At 54.7% G+C, this 17,840-nt stretch overlaps 2 protein-coding genes and 1 long non-coding RNA gene across 7 annotated transcripts in view; 1 reads left to right on the top strand and 2 right to left on the bottom strand.

Moving 5' to 3' along the window:
* Positions 1-15,401, top strand: part of ERCC1 (ERCC excision repair 1, endonuclease non-catalytic subunit) — a 29,738-nt gene extending 14,337 nt beyond the window's left edge. For 3 of the 4 annotated variants that reach the window (XM_037148018.2, XM_037148017.2, XM_037148020.2), the window contains 9 exons: positions 255-366; positions 1,497-1,712; positions 5,911-6,014; positions 7,176-7,275; positions 7,549-7,625; positions 13,353-13,452; positions 14,646-14,717; positions 14,944-15,012; positions 15,291-15,401. In XM_037148018.2, the coding sequence (XP_037003913.2) occupies positions 274-366; positions 1,497-1,712; positions 5,911-6,014; positions 7,176-7,275; positions 7,549-7,625; positions 13,353-13,452; positions 14,646-14,717; positions 14,944-15,012; positions 15,291-15,344 (885 nt within the window). In that variant the 5' untranslated portion in view covers positions 255-273 and the 3' untranslated portion in view covers positions 15,345-15,401. Of the gene's footprint in view, positions 1-20; positions 44-254; positions 367-1,496; positions 1,713-5,910; positions 6,015-7,175; positions 7,276-7,548; positions 7,626-13,352; positions 13,453-14,645; positions 14,718-14,943; positions 15,013-15,290 lie in introns of those variants that run through there. The other variant, XM_037148019.2, reaches the window with a different exon arrangement.
* LOC119051338 (uncharacterized) lies at positions 9,839-11,422 on the bottom strand. 2 transcript variants are annotated; one of them, XR_008392248.1, is made up of 3 exons: positions 11,172-11,422; positions 10,810-10,865; positions 9,839-10,030 (listed from the first exon to the last, which is right to left on the bottom strand). It is a non-coding gene; the product is annotated as an uncharacterized LOC119051338 (long non-coding RNA). The 2 variants fall into 2 exon arrangements; XR_005082907.2 differs by having other exon boundaries at positions 10,968-11,422.
* Positions 15,402-15,502: 101 nt separating the features above from the next.
* On the bottom strand, positions 15,503-17,650 carry POLR1G (RNA polymerase I subunit G). The gene is made up of 3 exons (XM_037148016.2): positions 17,548-17,650; positions 17,044-17,185; positions 15,503-16,872 (listed from the first exon to the last, which is right to left on the bottom strand). Exons 1-3 carry the CDS (start codon positions 17,567-17,569, stop codon positions 15,513-15,515), a joined length of 1,524 nt encoding a protein of 507 aa, XP_037003911.2. The 5' UTR covers positions 17,570-17,650; the 3' UTR covers positions 15,503-15,512.
* Positions 17,651-17,840: the final 190 nt, after the last annotated feature.

The following is a 17,840-nucleotide window of genomic DNA, read 5'->3' on the forward strand; positions in this document are numbered from 1 at the left end:
GATGAATAGGACAGACGGGCCTTGTGGGGCGGGCTGGGCGCAGGTGGAGGCTCCCTCCGGGCGGGGCTTTGTAGAACCTGGGGCGCTGGGTATTTGCAGCTTGATGCTGTGGCTACCTGGGATATACTTTTTTTTTTTTTTACTGGCGTTGGGGGGGGGGCGCGGGGAGAATGGCCGTGAGTGGCGGTTCCTTCTGGGGGATGGAAAGGCAGACGCTGATGTCTCACTCTCTCCCGCCTCCACATCACTTACAGGCCCCGGGAGAACCTTGGAATGGACGAAGAGGGAGCCCGGCAGTCCGCTGGGCCACCCGCAAGGAAGAAATTCTTCATACCGCTGGACGAGGATGAGGTCCCTCCTGCTGGGGTAAGACAGGGAGATGGGGGACCGCTGGGAGGCCGGGGCGGGGCGTTGTGGAGGAAGGGGGACGGGAAGGGCGCGTGGGGCTACAGTGCGGATTAGGAGATGTTGGAGCCTGGGTCAGCTTTCTGTGAGTCCCAGATTCTCTGTCTGTAAAATACCGCGGGGCATTTTATTCTGAGAAGGCCAACGCACAGGCCGCAAACTGGCAAAGACCAAGTGGCCCCGGGATGTGTTTATGTGGCCGGCACCCTGCAAGGCATGAGTTTCTTGCTGACATTTGAGAATTGGAGGGTTTTGCATTACAAAACAAAACTGGTAAACCAAAGAAAGGATCTGGCAACGTTGAGATCTCCATCCCACAGGAAAAAAAATCGGCGAGCTGCTTATGTGCCGTGAAGAAGAGAAAGTGAGCTAAGGATATAGGGTGTGCCCTGGCTGGTGTAGCTCAGTGGATTGAGCGTGGGCCTGCGAACTAAAGGATTGCGGTTGATTCCCAGTCAGGGCACATGCCTGGGCTGCAGGCCAGTTCCCAGCAGGGGACGCACGAGAGGCAACCGTACACTGATGTTTCTCTCCCTCTCTCCTTCCCTTCCCCTCTAAAGAGAAATAAATAAATAAATAAGTAAAAAGATGGGGGAAAGGTGCAGTCTCAAGTAGGACAGTCAGGGGCTGCCTCTTTGAGGAGGTGACCTCTTAGCAGAGACGTGAAGAAATGATAGAGTGATCTATGGGACATCTGTGGGGAGAGGGCACAGCCAGTGCAAAGGTCCTGAGGTCAGAGAGAGTCTGACAATTTGAGGGCAGCCAGAAGGCCAGTGGGGCTGGAGTAGAGAAAGCAAGGGGGGAGGTGGCGGGTAGGCCCTGAGGCAAGGGGCAGGGACAGATCTAGAGTCTTGTGGGCTATGGTGGCCGCTATGTCTTTTATTCTGAGGCAGGCTATGAGCAGCTGAGGGACTTGTTAGACAGTGTGGGGAATGGACTTGGGGGGAGGGTTAGGCAGGGAGCTGGTGAGGAGGTGATGACAGGGGTCCAAGGAAGAGAAGATGGTTCCTGGGACCTTGGGGACAGGCTGAGGGTTGGGGAGAAGTAGGTAGGATCAGGTATTGATCCCACCCCCTCCTTTCTCCCCACAGCTCAAGCCCTTATTCAAATCCACGCAGAGCTGTCCCACCACGGCGACCTCGGCCCAGGCAGCCCCGCAGACCTACGCTGAGTTCGCCATCTCAGGACCTGCAGGGGGAGCTAGAGCCACACACCCCGAGGGGCCAGAGCCCCAGGCAGGGGAGGCCCCCGGCCAGGCTCCCAAACCAGGGGCAAAATCCAACAGCATCATTGTGAGCCCCCGGCAGGTGAGGAGGGGCAGAAAGAAGTGGGGTTTTGAAGATCTGGTGCGAGAAAACAGTAATAGGGATGGCATTCTGGTGGGCAGTGGGAGGAGGTCTGAGTTCTAGCCTTTGTACTCTCAGCAGCGCCCTTGGTTCATTCATTCATGCAGGCGTTCATTCATTCATGCAGGCGTTCATTCATTCATGCATTCATTCATTCGTGCATTCATTCATTCATTAGTGCATTCATTCATTCATGCATTCAACTACTGTGTGTGGGTTGAGGCTGCCCCACATGTCTCATTCTGCTATAACAAAACTACCACAGACTTGGTGGCTTAACCAACAGACATTTATTTCTCACAGTTTTGGAAGCTGGGAAGTTCAAAGTTAAGGCACTGGCAGAATCGGTGTCTAGTGAAGGAAGGGGTGAGGTAGCTCTGGAGTCTTTTTAGAGATCACTGATGCCCTCCTTGAGGGCTCTACCCCCCTGACCTAATCCCTTCCCCTCACCTCCCCATTCCATCGCATTGGGGGTTAGGGTTTCAGTGTTGGTGGGACACATTCAGTCCACAACACACCCGTCGTTCTTGTGGGGGTGTCACTGTGTCACTGCAGCTGTGTTTCCTGTCCCAGTTTTGTTCCTTCATTCAAAACCTGTTCATTGAACACAGGCCCAAGGTCAAACCCTGCGCTGCTACACAGTAGCTGTCTGATCTCAGGCAAGTGACTTAACCCATCTCTGCCTTTAAAATGAGGGTTCATGTCCTGGCTGCTGTGGCTCAGTGGATTGAGTGCTGGCCTGGGAACCAAAGGGTCACCAGTTTGATTCCTGTCAGGGCACATGCCTGGGATGCAGGCCAGTCCCCAGTCAGGGATGTGTGGGGAGCTACCACACACTGATGTTTCTCTTCCTCTTTCTCCCTCCTTTCTCATGTCTCTAAGGGATAAATAGAATCTTTAAAAAAATAAAACTAAGTAAACCAGAGGATCGTGGTTTGATTCCGTCAGGGCACATGCCTGGGTTGCAGGCTAGTTCCCAGCAGGGGGCGCGCAAGGGGCAACCATACATTGATATTTCTTTCCCTCTCTCCTTGTCCCCTCTAAAGATAAATAAATAAAATCTTTAAAAATAAATAAAATAATAAATAAGATAAAATGGGGGCTTAGTCCTGATCAGCATGGTTGAGATGGTTGGGTGTCATTCTGCAAAGCAAAACATCACCAGTTCAAATATAAAAGACACAGGGACAAAAACTAGGGGGGCGTTTGAAATGGGAGGGAGGAGGGCTGGGTGGGTGGGCTGGGATGGGAGTAAAAGACAGGAAACTGTACTTGAACAGCAATTAAAATTTTAAAAATTAAAAAAAAAAAAAAGATCACCAGTTCAATTCCCGGTGTTCAATTCCCAGTCAGGGCACATACCTGGGTTCTAGGTCAGGTCCGCCATTAGGGTGTGTGTGTGAGGCAACCGATCGATATGTCTCTCCTACATCAGTGTTCCTCTCCCTCTCTTTTCCTCTCCCTTCCCCTCTCTCTAAGAATAAATAAATCTTAAAAAAAAATCGGGGCTCATCCACTGATAGTCCACAGGTATGTTCAGAGGTTGCCAGGCGCTGTTTTAGGTCCTGGGGATGGAGTGCTGGAAAAGAAGTAGACAAAGTCCCTACAATCCACGGAGCTGGCGTTAGGGGTAGGGTTATACAGAGACAAGAATAGGACCTGAGGGTGTGAGAAGATGCTCAGTATCGCCAGCCATCGGGGAAATGCAGACCAGAACCACAGTGAGATCCACTCCCGCCAGCAGGGCGGCTGGAAGAAAAAGGACACAGTAACAAGGGCTGTGAGGCTGGGGAGGAAGTGGAACTCCAGAAACTGCTGGGAGGAATGCAGACTGGTGCAGCCGCCTCGGAAACCGGTCTGGCAGTTTCTTGAACATTTAATTACAGAGTGAGCACCTGACCTGGCAAGTCCATTCCTAGGTATGTATCCAAGAGAAGTGAAAATATATCGGTCCATGCACTGTCTGGTGCACAGATGTTCAGCGCAGCGTTATTCACACTGGCCAAACAGTGGAAGAAGCCCAGATGTCCGTCAGCTGATGGCTGGGCTTCCTTCCCTTAGCTTATGGAAGGCTCGTCCGTAGGCCATGGTGTGTGTCAGGGCCTCGTTCCTTTTTCAGTGCCGAGTAGTATTCCAGTCTGCAGATTCACCACATCACGTTCATCCATTCACCCATTGGTAGGCAATCCCTTCGGCCCTTCAGCCGTCTTGTGTATGCGTTGTTGTAGCTGTGTGTTCTCAGTTCTCTTAAGAACTCATCGGGGAGTGGCTTTGCTGGGTCACATGACTGTGCTCCATGTCACCTTTTCAGCAACTTCCAAACTATCTTCTAAAATGCTGCATCGTTGTACAGTCCCAGCCACAGTGTGTGTGAAGGTTCCAGTTTTGCCATGTTCTCCCCTCCTGTCGTTGTCTGTCCTTTTGCTTTTGGTCATATTTTTTTTTTTAAGATTTTATTTATCTTTAGAGGGGAAGGGAAGGAAAGACAGAGAGAAACATCAATGTGTGGTTGCCTCTCGTGCATCCCCTGCTGGGAACTGGCCTGCAACCCAGGCATGTGCCCTGACTGGGAATCGAACTTCGATCCTCTGGTTCGCAGGTCTGCGCTTAATCCACTGAGCTACACCAGCCAGGGCTGGTCATATGTTTTAAAAATTAAATTAGCCACGAGCCACTGGCTGCTGTGGCTCAGTGGCTAGGCACCTGACTGGGAACTGAAAGTTGGCCCCGTTGGATTCCCAGTCAGGACACATGCCTGGGTTGCGGGCCAGGTCCCCACTTGGGGGTGTGTGAGACTGAGGTTTCTCTACTTCTTCCTCCTTCCCCTCCCCCCTTCCCTTCCCCTGTGTCTAAAAACAATAAATAAAATCTAAAAAATAACTTTAGAAAAAGTAAAACAGGACCTCGCCCCTCCCTTGCACAAAGCCTTCCCATGGCTTCCAGCTGCCATGGGTCAGGTGGCTCAGGGCTCGTGGGACTCAGGACCCCTGCAGACCCTCCCTGCCCCAGCCGCTCCCATCGCTCCACACCCAGCATGAGAGGGGGTCCCACCTCTTCTTAGAACCAAATCCCCCTTTTTCTTGATGATTTTACTTATTTATTTGTAGACACAGGGGAAGGGAGGGAGAAAGGGAGGGAGAGAAACATCAATGTGTGGTTGCTTCTTGTGCACCCCCTCCTGGGGACCTGGCCCGCAACTCAGGCATGTGCCCTGACTGCGAATCGAACTCTTGACCCTCTGGTTTGCAGGCTGGCACTGAGCTACACCAGCCAGGGCAAAACTAAATCCCTTCTCACTTGGCAATTACATGTTCATCCGTGAGATTGTTTTGTTTAATGTCTATGTCCCTCTTGAGAGCAGGGCACACTGAGACACACAGCTGGCATTCATTAAATACTTGCTGGATGGATTGGAGCTTGACTTGCTCAGGGAATTTCAGTCTTGGGCTACAGGGTACGTTCAGAATAGACCGTGAGAGGAGCCTGCTGGGCAGGCGCTGAGCCGTGGGGGGCCTGACCTGTGGAGCCACGTGAGGCTTCCTGCTGAAAGCACTGGGGAGCCACAGCAGGATTTAGAGCAGGGGAGGGGTACGTGCTTTGTGCTTTAGGAAGATCCTTCTGGCCACTTTTGGAGGATGGTCAGTCAGGGACACCACTGGGGCAGGACATCAGCGGGAGGCGGGGTGAGGGCCTGGCAGCGGCGCTGGCAGTGGAGGAGGGGACGTTTGGGGGGGGTACTTACCTAGAGGAGGTGCGGGGGAGTGTCCAGGAGCAAGCGTGGGCCTCTGGGCAGTCGGGCTGTCCCTGAGATGGGGCTGGGAGCAGGGGTGGGGGTGGGTGCCTAGGGCAGTTTGGACAGTGAGGTGGACATCCAGGGGGAAGTACCTGGTGGACCACATGACACCAGGTTGGGCCGGAAGGCAGGGCTGGGCTGGAGACAGACCCAGTGACCCTTTAGTTCAGGCCTAGGGCTGGGGGAGAGGGACCCGTGTCAGAGCTGGGGAGCCAAGGACACTACACGCTCAGAGGAGGAGTCGGGAGAGGAGGAGGGTGAGGCTGACGGCAGAGGGAGGGCGGGGGGAGGTGGGGGTGGGGACCTGGGGCGGGGGCGGTCCGTCCCAGAGTCATCCCTGTTGATGGCTTTGGCTCTTCCTCCCAGAGGGGCAACCCTGTGCTGAAGTTTGTGCGCAACGTGCCCTGGGAATTCGGCGACGTGGTTCCCGACTACGTGCTGGGTCAGAGCACCTGTGCCCTCTTCCTCAGGTGAGCCCTGGGCAGCGGCCGCACCTCCAGGGGGGCCTGCGGGGTGTGCTCCGGTGCTGGGGGGCTGTTCCACGGAGACCTCCAGTCATGGCCCTGTTGACTGTGGGCCTCGCCGTGACCCCGTGTGGCAGGCACAGCGCTGGGCCTGGAAGCACCTCGTGGCTCCAGACTCCTGTGTCTGAGTGAGCTGGGGGCCGGCTCTCTCATGTCCCAGACGAGTGACTCCAGCCTCCTGGACCGTGTTTGACCAGGGCCAGGGTTTCTCTGACCTCCGCCCCCAGTAAGCCCAGGGGCCCCTCTCCAGACAGAAGGGGGGTGTGAAATTTCTAATCTCCTGTCCTGCCTCTGGGCAGGAGAGCTGGCGGCTCCTGGGCAGAGATGTCTTCTCATTCCTGGGAGAAGCCCATCCCCGCTCCCACCTGCACTTCCACTGTCCCCTGAGGTTACAGCCGACAGTCCTGGGGCAGGTCTTGCTTCCCAAGACCAGCTGCACAATGTCCCCAGTCACACCTTAAAAATCTGTATATTGATTTTATTTTGTTTACTTTCTTTTTCTTTCAGAGAGAGAGGGGAAGGGAGGAAGAAAGGGAGAGAAACATCAGTATGTGGTTGCCTTTTGTGCGCCCCCTACTGGGGACCTGGCCTGCAACCCAGACATGTGCCCTGACTGGGAATTGAACTGGCAACCCTTTGGTTTGCAGGCTGGCGCTCAATCCACTGAACCACAGCAGCCAGGGCTCATTTATTGATTTGAGAGGAACTGATTTATTGTTCCACTTATTTATGCACTCATGATTGCTTCTTATATGTGCCCTGACCAGGGATCAAACCCACAACCTTGGCCTATCAGCACAACTCTCTAACCAACTGGGCTCCCTGGCCAGGGCCGGGGCACACTCTTCCTTAGGGCACTGGTCTCCTCTTCACTCTCTGAGGCCCAAGCCTTCTCCCTTCCTCAGCACACGGCCCGGGGCCACCCCTCCAGGAAGCCGGAGCCAGGTCGCCCTGTGCCCCTTCTCCAAAGCCTGAGGTCGCTCACCTCCCTGAGCCTCAGCTCCCAGCACTGTTGTCCCAGCTCTGCATTTTAGTGCCAGTGAGGAGGGGCTCCCGGGACCTTGGGGACACGAGCCCTCCCCATGCCCTCGTCTCCCCTGCCCTCAGCCTCCGCTACCACAACCTCCACCCAGACTACATCCACCAGCGGCTGCAGAGCCTGGGGAAGAACTTTGCCCTGCGGGTCCTGCTGGTCCACGTGGACGTGGTGAGCAGGGCCCCTCCCCCGCCCCAGCCCAGGCCACTCTGGTTGTCACTGTCTGGGGATGGGTGTGACCCTTCTGCAGACTGTAAGCCCCCAGGGAATGGAACCAGGGCTGTCCCAGGTCCTGTCCTGCCCAGCAGGAGCCAGGCACGGGGGGGGGGGGGGGGGGGGGGGCGGGGCAGAGGAAGGGTCCCAGCCGCCGGGGCTCCTGCATTTTCACACTGGAATTCCTTGCCTCTCCACAGATCTCTCACTCTGATTTTCTTCTCCACCCAGAAAGACCCGCAGCAGGCGCTGAAGGAGCTGGCTAAGATGTGCATCCTGGCGGACTGCACGCTGGTCCTGGCCTGGAGGTGAGCTCGAGGCTCCGGCCCCAGGGCCGGCGCTACCCTGCGCCATCCCTGTTTCTGCCCTTTGCCTCCCTCCAACTCTCTGTGGGCCTGGGCCAGGCAGGCGCTGCCACTCTCTGGCCTCAGTTTCCTCGCCTGGAAAGTAGGTCCCTCATCTTCATCTTGTAGGGGTGCGGGCACAAAGGCAGGTAGCCAAGATCGGACCCTCGGGACCTTGCTCGTCACTTATGGGTGGGACGTGAAATCTGGCTGCATAGTTCACGCCACCTCCAGGCGTCTAGAGGCCAGTGACACGGGTTCTCCCGCTGGGGAAAAAAGAATCCCTTTCTCATGCTTGAAAAACGTCCGTCCTGACAAATGTTTTTTTAAAAATTACAAGAAAAATGTTACAAGAGATCTTGGGGTAGGAAAAGTCTTCCACAGCAAGGCACAAACCCCAAAAGCCATAAAGGAAAAGGTCAGCTGGTTTGCAAAGATGATCCTTTGAAACTTCCGGAAGTTAAGAGATACTGTAAATAAAGTTGAAAGGCTAATGGTAAATAGAAAAAAGCCTTGTTACATAAATAACAGAATCAAGGTCCCTGATGTATATGTGGACATGTAATTTATGTTGATATGATAAACTATATTTAAATGTTTGCACTCATGAACATATGTAAATGTTCAGTACACACACACACACTACCTACAGAGTCCGGCAGAAGTAGCGCCCCTGAGGGCAGTTGGTGGGGCATGTGAGTGTCTCCCTCGAATGGACAGCAATTTGAACACGTCACCTACAACGTCCTATGGTGTGCTAGAGTGTGACACTGTTACGTCACAGCATTCCATGCTTATGATTTTGTAGTAAAAGATTTTTATGTAGTAAAAGAGGGGGGTCATTTGTGCCGGACCCTGTATCGAAAAACCCTTCCAGTCAATAAGAACAAAGTGCCCCATTTTTTTTTTAAAGAGTCTAATAATGAAGGCCCTGGCTGGTGTGGCTCAGTGGATTGAGTGCCGGCCTGAGAACCAAAGGGTCGCAGGTTCAGTTCCCAGTCAGGGCGTATGCCTGGGTTGTGGGGCCAGGTCCCCAGTAGGGGGCACTCAAGAGGCAGCCACATACTGATGTTTCTCTCTCTTCCCAACTCTCTAAAGATAAATAGAATCTTTTTAAAAAAAGATAAAAAACATTGTGTGTATATATATATATATATATATATACACACACACACATCATATATGGCATATTTAAGGGGTGGGCAAAAGTTGGTGTACATTTCTGTGTATGGAAGAAGACATGCAGGTTACACTTATTACAGCAGCTTCATTAACTCAAAAGAATGTCATGGGCCCCAGCTGGCGTAGCTCAGTGGATTGAGCGCAGGCCTGTGAACTAAGGGATTGTGGATTGAGCGCAGGCCTGTGAACTAAGGGATTGCAGTTCGATTCCCAGTCAGGGCACATGCCTGGGTTGCAGGCCAGTTCCCAGCAGGGGACTCACGAGAGGCAACCACACATTGATATTTCTCTCCCTCTCTCCTTCCCTTGCCCTCTAAAGATAAATGAATAAAATCTAAAAAAAAAAAAGAATGTCATGGGCACAGTCTTGGAAGAGCCCAAAAGGCTGGCCTTCATTATTTACACGTTGTTACTATCTTCTTGCTATACTCAAGCACACTTTCGCATACTCACAACTGTAAACTCATGCCAACCTCTGCATATACACTCTGTGTGTGTGTGTATGTGTGTGTGTGTGTAATGAGCAATATACACAGCGAAGTCTCTCCTCCGCCCCCTCCCTCCCACTCCACTCCCTCCGACCCCGCAGGTAATCACTGTCATTGGTTTCTCGGTTTCCTTCCACTGTTTCTAGAAGACACAAGCAGCAGGTGCTAAACACTTCCGTTTTCTTAGACAGAAGTAAGCATACTGTGTACAGATGCTCTACGGCTTACGACGGGGTTACGCAACCCGATAAACCCATCATAAGTAGAATATGTCGTAAGTTGAAAATGCATTTTTTTAAAAGATTTTATTTACTTATCTTTAGAGGGGAAGGAGAAAGGGAGAAAATTATCAATGTACGGTTGCCTTTCATGCATCCCCTGCTGGGAACTGGCCTGCAGGGAACCAGCCTGCAACCCAGGCATGTGCCCTGACTGGGAATTGAACTGCGATCCTCTGGTTCATAGGCCTGTGCTCAATCCACGAGCTACACCAGCCAGGGCTTGAAAATGCATTTAATAGCCCTGACCAGTGAGGCTCACTGGGTTGGGTGTTGTCCCGCAAAGCAGAAGGTCACAGGGTCCCCGGTCAGGGCAGACGCCTGGGTTGCAGGTTCCGTCCCCGGTCGGGGCACCTGCGAGAGGTGACAGATTCATGTTTCTCTCTTGCATTGATGTCTCGCTCCCTCTCTTGCCCTTTCTCTAAAAATAAATAAATAAAATCCTTTTTCAAAATGCACTTACTACACCTACCCTGCAGAACATCATAGCTTAGCCTGGCCAGTTTCCACTGAGGGGGCATCACTGTCTGCAGCACGATAAAATCCCAAAACCGTAAGTCCCTGTCATGGGTCGGTGCCGTCCGCCTCCGCTCTGCGCCCGGCTGCGTCCCTATCCGGAAGTCTCCGCCATGTCAATGTAGAGAGCAGCCTCATGCTTGTTTGTTTGTTTTGTCTTACCCTCACCTGAGGACCTTTTTTTCATTGCTTTTAGAGAGAGAGAAACATTGATATGAGAGAGAAACATCGATCAGTGGCTTCTCTTAAGTGCCCTGACCCGGAATCAAATCCCCCACCTGTTGGTCTACAGGACGGCGCTCCAACCAACTGAGCCACACCGGCCAGGGCACCTCCTTTTTCTCTAACAGCTGTGTAGTGTTCCAGCACAGTGTCCACATTTCTGAACTAATTATAGACTTCCTTATGTAAGAGCAGTTTTAAGGTTATAGAAAAAGTGATGAGAGAGTACAGAGCTCCCACACACCCCTCCTCTCCTACCTACTGCTTCTCCTGTTTACATCTTGCATTAATTAGTGTAATTAGTGTGGTACGTTTGTTTGTTGTGTTTTCATTCTGTGAGTCTTGACAGAGGTGTCACGTGTCCGTCATTCCTGCATGCTACAGAATATTTCACTGTCCTAAGAATGCCCTGCACTTTGCCTCTCCCTCCTTCCCTGCCACCCTGGCGACCACTGATCTTACCGCCTCCGCAGTTTTGCCTTTTCCAGAATGTCCTACGGAGATCCTACAGTATGTAGCTGAAATATTAATAGAACAAAACACGGTTCTCGAGGGTAGGGAAAAACCCAGCCCTGCCCCACTGCGGGTCTTTCTCCTGTTACTACTCACAAAACACTCACCTTGGGCCACTGAATGTGTGGGGTTTTCCCCTCACCCGGCCATTCTCTGTGCCCCCAGCAGGGTGCCCTGCACTTTAACTCCATTCGGACACTATCTGCCTGGAGACCAAGTCCGATCCACAGGTCAGGGGCCCAGGGCCACCAGATTTTCCCATCACACAGCTGCAGACGCCGGTCGGAACCACCTGGCTATAGCCAACCTACCGGCTATAGATGGAGGTTTGCACGGCGGCCTCCTCGGGCTTGACTAATCTGCTAGAGCGGACCGCGGACTTCTGTTTACCAGCTCATTAAAGGATATGGTGAAGGATACAGATGAACAGCCAGGTGGAGAGAGACATCGGGGGAGGTCTGGGTGGGTCCCAAGGGCAGGAGTGTGCGCCCCCACGGAGAGGGGTGAGTCAGCCCCGCCGTGTGGATGTGGTCACCAGCCGGGCAGCTCTCCAACGCTGCACCGTCGCGATATCCTGGAGGCTCCCTCACGGTCAATTATTAACTCTTTTGCAGACCTTCTGCCAACTCTGGAGGACGAGGGAGGGGCCGAAACTTCCAAGCTACTAATCATGGCTTGGACTTTGTGGGGACCAGCCCCCATCCAGGGCTCACGGAGTCACCCCATTAGAACAAAACATGCTCCCAGCGCTCTGACCACTTGGGAAGGTACCAGGGCTTCAGGAGCTCCGTGCGGGGAACTGGGGGCAGGGCCGGCGCAGGTTTCCCATGGCCTCACAGTGGCCCCTTCAGATCGGCACCTTCCGCTTAGATATACGCTTTTAAGGTTCCCGCGTGTTGATGGGAGAGGGACGTCCACTGGTTGCCTCCTGCCGGTGCACCCACAACCCAGGCACGTACCCCGACCGGAAATCAAGCCCGCAACCTTTTTGGTGCACGGGAGGATGCTCCAGCCAAACCACCTGCCCAGGGCATGGCAACTGTCTTGTTTTATTCTGTTTTAATCCTCACCCCAGGACATGCTGATTGGTTTTTCTCTAAAGAGAGGAGGTGGGAGCGAGAGGGAAAGGAACATTGATCCATTGACTTTCAGTTTTCGGGACAACACTCTACCAACTGAGCCCCACTGGCCAGGGCTTGATGACTCTCTCATGGGTGACTAACATGCCATTGTCTGGACTCACACTCTCTTCCAGCTGCTGAGTATTATTCCCCTGTGTAGACTGATCGGGTCAAACCCCTATTGGTGGACACTTGGGGGGGGTCTTTCTCCCTTTTGCTGTTACCACCAACACTCCTACCTCTGTCCTGAACTTCAGGAATGTTTTTTTTTTAATTTTTAAAAACTTAAAAAAATTTTTTAACTTATTTAAGACAGAGGGGAAGGGAAGGGGAAAGAGAGGGAGTGAAACATCAGGTTCTCTCTAGGTTGTGTGGTTGCCTCACGTACCCCCGACTAGGAACATGACCTGGCCTGTGGCCTGACCAGGAATCCAACTGGCCACCCTTTGGTTTGCAGGCCGGTGTGTTCAGTCAAGAGCCACACCAGCCAGGGCAGGAATAGGTTTATTAAGCAAAAGGGTGTTTGTAATTCTGTGCCCTCCCTCCGGGTGTGTACCACTATACTTTTTTTTAAAAAAGATTTTATTTATTTATTTTTAGAGAGAGGGGAGGGAGGAAGAGAGGGAGAGAAACATCCATGTGTGGTTGCCTCTCATGTGCCCCGCCCTGGGGACTGGCCCGAAACCCAGGCATGTGCCCCGACCAAGAATCAAACTGGCAACCCCTTGGTTCACAGGCTGGCACTCAATCCACTGAGCCACACCAGCCAGGGCTGCTTCCACTGCCTTTGAAACAGTGAATTACATGTCAAACAAAGCACTGTGAAAATTAATGGTGGTTGTTAAGTCACGCTTGTTGCTATAAAAGATTCAGCCATCAGCCCCCTGGGGCTTTCCTTTTGAAGGTGGGCTTTTCTGAAACGCTTTCAGAAGCTGCTTTCCTTGGTGGCGGGAAGCTGGAAGCTCAGGAGGCCGTCTTCCTGCCACAGGGAAAACAGACAGTAGTTCAGGTCTCCCTCTGTCGAGCCCCGTGCAAAAGCTCCCAGCGCTGACCTCCCTTCCAGAATAGCTAACAGTTCTTCGACAGGCTTCAAAGTGCCAGGCGCTTATAGAGTGTTGACTCACTTACCAGTATTTGTCACAGTTCTGCCAACCACCCCACTTCACAGATGAGAAACTGAGGCCCAAAGAGATTCAAATCACTGGCCCAGGGTCACTCAGGTGAGAAGAGGGCTGTGAACCCAACTGGTCGGGGTCCCAAGCTCTGGCCTTTAGCCAGAAAAGATGGGTGAAGATATATACCCAGCAGGGTTTGCTGCCCCCGGGGGCATTCAGAGGAGGCCAAGAATGTTCATTTTCCCTCGGACCCTAGCCCCGAGGAGGCCGGGCGCTACCTGGAGACCTACAAGGCCTACGAGCAGAAGCCGGCCGACCTCCTGATGGAGAAGCTGGACCAGGACTTCGTCTCCCGGGTGAGGCCACGTCCCCTCCCTGCCTGGGCCCCCCCCCAGCTTCTTCCTGGGCGTCTGAGCTTCAGTTCTGATCTCAAGTCAGGCCTCTCCTCCCCAGGCCCACCCTTAGCTCCCAGCCTTCCCTCTGACACCTAAGCAAGCCTAATCCCGCCATCCCCCACTCCAAACACTTCCGTGGCCCCCCAGTGCCCTCAGGGAAAGTCCCACTGCCAACCCCTCTGCCCCCAGCCCTAGTGTGCTCTGTCCCTTCTCTCAGGCGTACCTCGCTTCTCTAAGTGTGGCCGTACTGTTCCCTCTGCCGTCTGTCTGATCCCATCTTTCTTTCTTTAGAGATTTTATTTATTTTTAGAGAGAGGGGAGGGAAAAAAACATCGATGTGCCAGAAAAACATCAATCCGTAGCCCCTCACACACCCCGAACCAGAGACCTGGCTGGCAACCCAAGCACGTGCCCTGACCGGGAACCGAACCAGCAGTCATTGGCTTTGCAGGGCGACGCCCCACCCACTAAGCCACACCAGTCAGGGCCGCCAGATACCCTTGTACACATCTGAGCTCTGATGCTCCCTTCTCCAGGAAGCCCTCCCTGATCTCCAGGCCAGGCCAAGGGCTCCCATCAGACCTCCCCATCCCTACCCATCTGGGTCACCGCTGTCTGGAGCTAATTTGCCTCCCACTCTGTACTGGGAGCCCCAGAGGGGCAGAGCTGGTCCCTGCTGTGTCCCCAAGCACCCCAGCACTCAGGGAGTATTTGCTGAGTGAACCGTTAAATCCAGGCTCCAATGACGGAGTAATGGTGGGTGCCTGCAGCCGCCCCTGAGGTGGGTGGGTACAGTGAGGACCCCCATGTGCCTGCAAATGGAGGCCCAGGGAGGTCAGTCCCTGTGCCCAGCACGGCACAGAGAGTAAGCGGTGGGGTCTGGGTTTGAATACGGCTCCGACTTCAGAGCCCACGGTCTTCCCAGGGGCTGACCCAGCTCGGGGCAAGTGGCATTTATCTTCTCATCACGTGACCGACCCTCAAAGCTACTTGGGCGTCACTCTGAGATGATCTTTTCATCGGTCCAAAAAGGTGTTTGCCGAGCACCTCCTGCATGCAAGGCAGCCTGGGGACACAGCTGTGACTCAGCACCACCCCCAGGGGCTCAGTCCTGCTCTCCTCCCCGACACACCGCTGCCTCCTCCCCCTTCCAGGTGACTGACTGTCTGACCACCGTGAAGTCAGTCAACAAAACCGACAGTCAGACCCTCCTGACTACTTTCGGGGTAAGGAGGGGTTCCTGCGTCTCATTCCTGTGTCATTTCTACCCTCGCGCCTTTTCAAGGAAACCCCTGACCCTTTCTTTGCCTTCTGCACCCCGGCCCCCCCCCCCCCCCGTGCCCTCCCGCCAGACTTCACCTCCTGTCTGGAGTGTGTCAGGTCCCGCACGAACTGGGGCAGCACAGGTTCTGGTGCTCGCCTCCCCTGACCCTTTGCTCCCCCCTTTCTCAGTCTCTGGAACAGCTCATAGCTGCATCTCGGGAAGATCTGGCCTTGTGTCCAGGCCTGGGGCCTCAGAAGGTAAGGACTCTGGCAGTGAGCTTAGGGGTCAGGTGCAGGTGGGGGCCCCCCAATCAATGGGACCCCAGATCCCAAAGTTCTGAGGTTTCAGAAGTCCCATGGTGCCTGCCCTACAGATGAAGGAAACCAAGGCTCAGAGGGGGGAGTGGGGGGGTGGGGGGTAGGGGCAGCCCAGCCTCACACAGCCAGACTGGGAGAAAAAGAACCAAAGCCCACTCTGGATGCACCAGACAGATGCTCATTTAATGACTGGTTCCTTCCCTTCTCCCCCCGACCAGGCCCGCAGGCTGTTTGACGTCCTACACGAGCCTTTCCTGAAAGTGCCCCGGTGACCTCCACTGCAAGGGAGGCCGTGTGTGTCAGTCACAATAAAGTGTTTCCCTGGTCCAGGCTCTTGTGGCTGTGCTGGTACCACCCCCGGAAGGCGTGCTCTGCTCTCGTCCTCTGATGGCCCAGTGGCCACCTCGGCTTTTCTTAGCAGTGGTCTGTTTCCCAGGAGACTATGCAGGATCCTGCAGAAGCTTCTTCTTCCGCTTCTTCTCCCGTCCCGGGGGTGCCACCTCCCCAGACTCCGGGTTCAGTGGCAGCTCTGGCATCTCCTCCTGGGAAGCTGTCGCTGGCACCTCGCTTTCCAAGCGCCGCTTCTTCTGCTTCTTGGTGGATGCTGGATCTGCCCTGGCCTCAGGCTCCATCGCCTTGCCCTGTGGGTCAGCAGTCTGAAGCCCTGGCTCTGTCGCTCTGTGCTCTCTGTCCTTCTTCCTCTTGGTGGATGCTTGTGCTGCCTGAGGCTCAAGGTCACCTGGCAGCTGGGGCTCCACCACCTGTGTCTTTGGTTCCATCATTGTGTTTTGCCATTTTTCTTTCTTCCTCTTTTTGGTGGGTGCCAGAGCCGCCTCAGCCCATGGCTCAATCTCATGTGCTGGTTCAGGCTCCATCTCCCCCCAGGCCCCCAGAGGTCTCCCATCCGGCTCCATAGCCTCAGCCCCCAGCTCCATCAGCGCTTTGCACTCCTTTCCTTTTTTCTTCTTTTTCTTGGAGGATGGCAGTGGGATGGCTTCCTCCTGAGGTTCCTCCTTCACCTGTAGCTCAACCCTCTCCCCCTCCACTGGCTCTATCCTTTCTGTCCCTATCTGTCTCTTCTTCTTGGTGGGGGACAGGACTGTATCTTGCAGAGGCTCGGTTTTAACTGTGAGTTCCAGCTCCACAGTCTTCTCTTCTTCTGGCTCCGGCATCGCTGTTTCCATCCCTTTAGGCTTCTTTTTCTTCTTCTTGCTGGCAGATGGGAATGGCACGCCCAGGGGTTCCAGCATCTCAGCCGTTGGCTCTGTTGCCACCGGCATCGTCACCTCCAGTTCATTCAACTGCTGCTGCTTCTTTTTCCTCTTCCCCACATCCATCTCCGAGGACCCCCAGGCTGTGTCCACCTCCAGGGTCCCATGCCCATCCACTGCCTCCTGGGCAATGGAGGCCTCAAGCATGTGCCTCTTCTTTTTCCTCTTTCCCGAGGCCAGAGACCTCAGTGCCACCGCTGATGCTGGCCCTGTGACTGGCAGGCTGCCTCCAAAGGCACAGAACCGAGGCCTCAGGCCAGGGGGAATCTGTGGTGGAGGGCTTGTGGGAATGGGGTACAGTAGGGTCCCTGATAGGGATGGGTGGGAACCCTCTAAGATCCTTAGGCTGCCCTTGGGGGCGGGGGCACAGGTGAGCCCGCCTCCTGCCTCCGCGGAGGGGGCCAGCAGAGTTGCTTCTCCAGCTTGGGGGCTGCTGCTGCTGCTGAGGACCCGGAAGCGGTGCCGCTTCCCTGCCACCTTGCCTTTCACAACCTGGAAGCCAGAGAGAGGCACCAGCCGCCCATTGAGGCTGCAAGGAGAAAGCAGAAGGGCAGGTTCAGGTTCTATTGGTGGCACAGGGGAAAGGAGCTGCGAAGCAGCTTGTCTACGTTCCTTAGGATAAGCCCCTCTACAGTTCCCCCAAGTTCAGCTACTGGAGTGGGGAGTGTTCCAGGGAGGTGGCATGGGACCGACCACTCACCAGTCTGGGGCGAAGTCTACAGGAGCCTGGATAAGCCACAGTTCCGTATCTGGGCTCGTCAGCGTCTCCAAGGAGAAACGAGTGGACTCTGAGGCCTGGGGCGTCGCAGTAAAGTTGGGGGGACAAGAGAACCGAGCAGTACCTGCAGAAGGGGAAACGAGGGTGTACTGACACGTTTCCTGGCAGTCTGATCCTCCTGGGTGCCTGTCGGTCCATTGCGCTCAACCTCTTGAGCGCCTCACCTGGTCTCCCCCCTCCGCCGATCTGTTCCCCGGAAATCCTTCCATCTCCACTGATTCAACCCCTGGGGGACCCTTCTCTCCACTGGTAGTCCCCCCACCCCCCAAATATCCTTTCTCCGCCCGGACTCCCTCCCGTTCCCTTCTTCCACAGGGCATGCTTTCCACACGTCCTATTTCCGGAAATGCCCCCTTTTCCATCCGGCCTCCCCTTTCTCCTCCCGCCACCCTCTGCACCCCGTCGGCCCTGTCCGAAGCCACTCACCGCCGGACGGGGTCCCTGCCATGCCGGTGCCCACGACTCGCGCAGCACCCTCAGCCAGAGCCGCCCCGGCCCGCCGCTGCGGACCACGTGGAACCAAAGGGGTGGCGACTCGCTCGGAAGCGCCGACCGAGCGCCCGAGCGCAGGGGAGTCGCTCGCAGCTCCTGCGCTCTGAGAGCAGAACTGAGGGAAATTTCCCTCTGTGCGGAGCAGACAACCGAGGAGGACGTCTTTTGCTGTAAATTTGCTCGCTAGAGCAGCTGACCCGAAGTCTAGCGGGAGGCAGAGCCTCACC

This window comes from Artibeus jamaicensis, unplaced genomic scaffold, assembly GCF_021234435.1.
Source record: "Artibeus jamaicensis isolate MK-2021 breed Jamaican fruit bat unplaced genomic scaffold, CSHL_Jam_final contig_1526, whole genome shotgun sequence".
Lineage (NCBI taxonomy): Eukaryota > Metazoa > Chordata > Mammalia > Chiroptera > Phyllostomidae > Artibeus > Artibeus jamaicensis.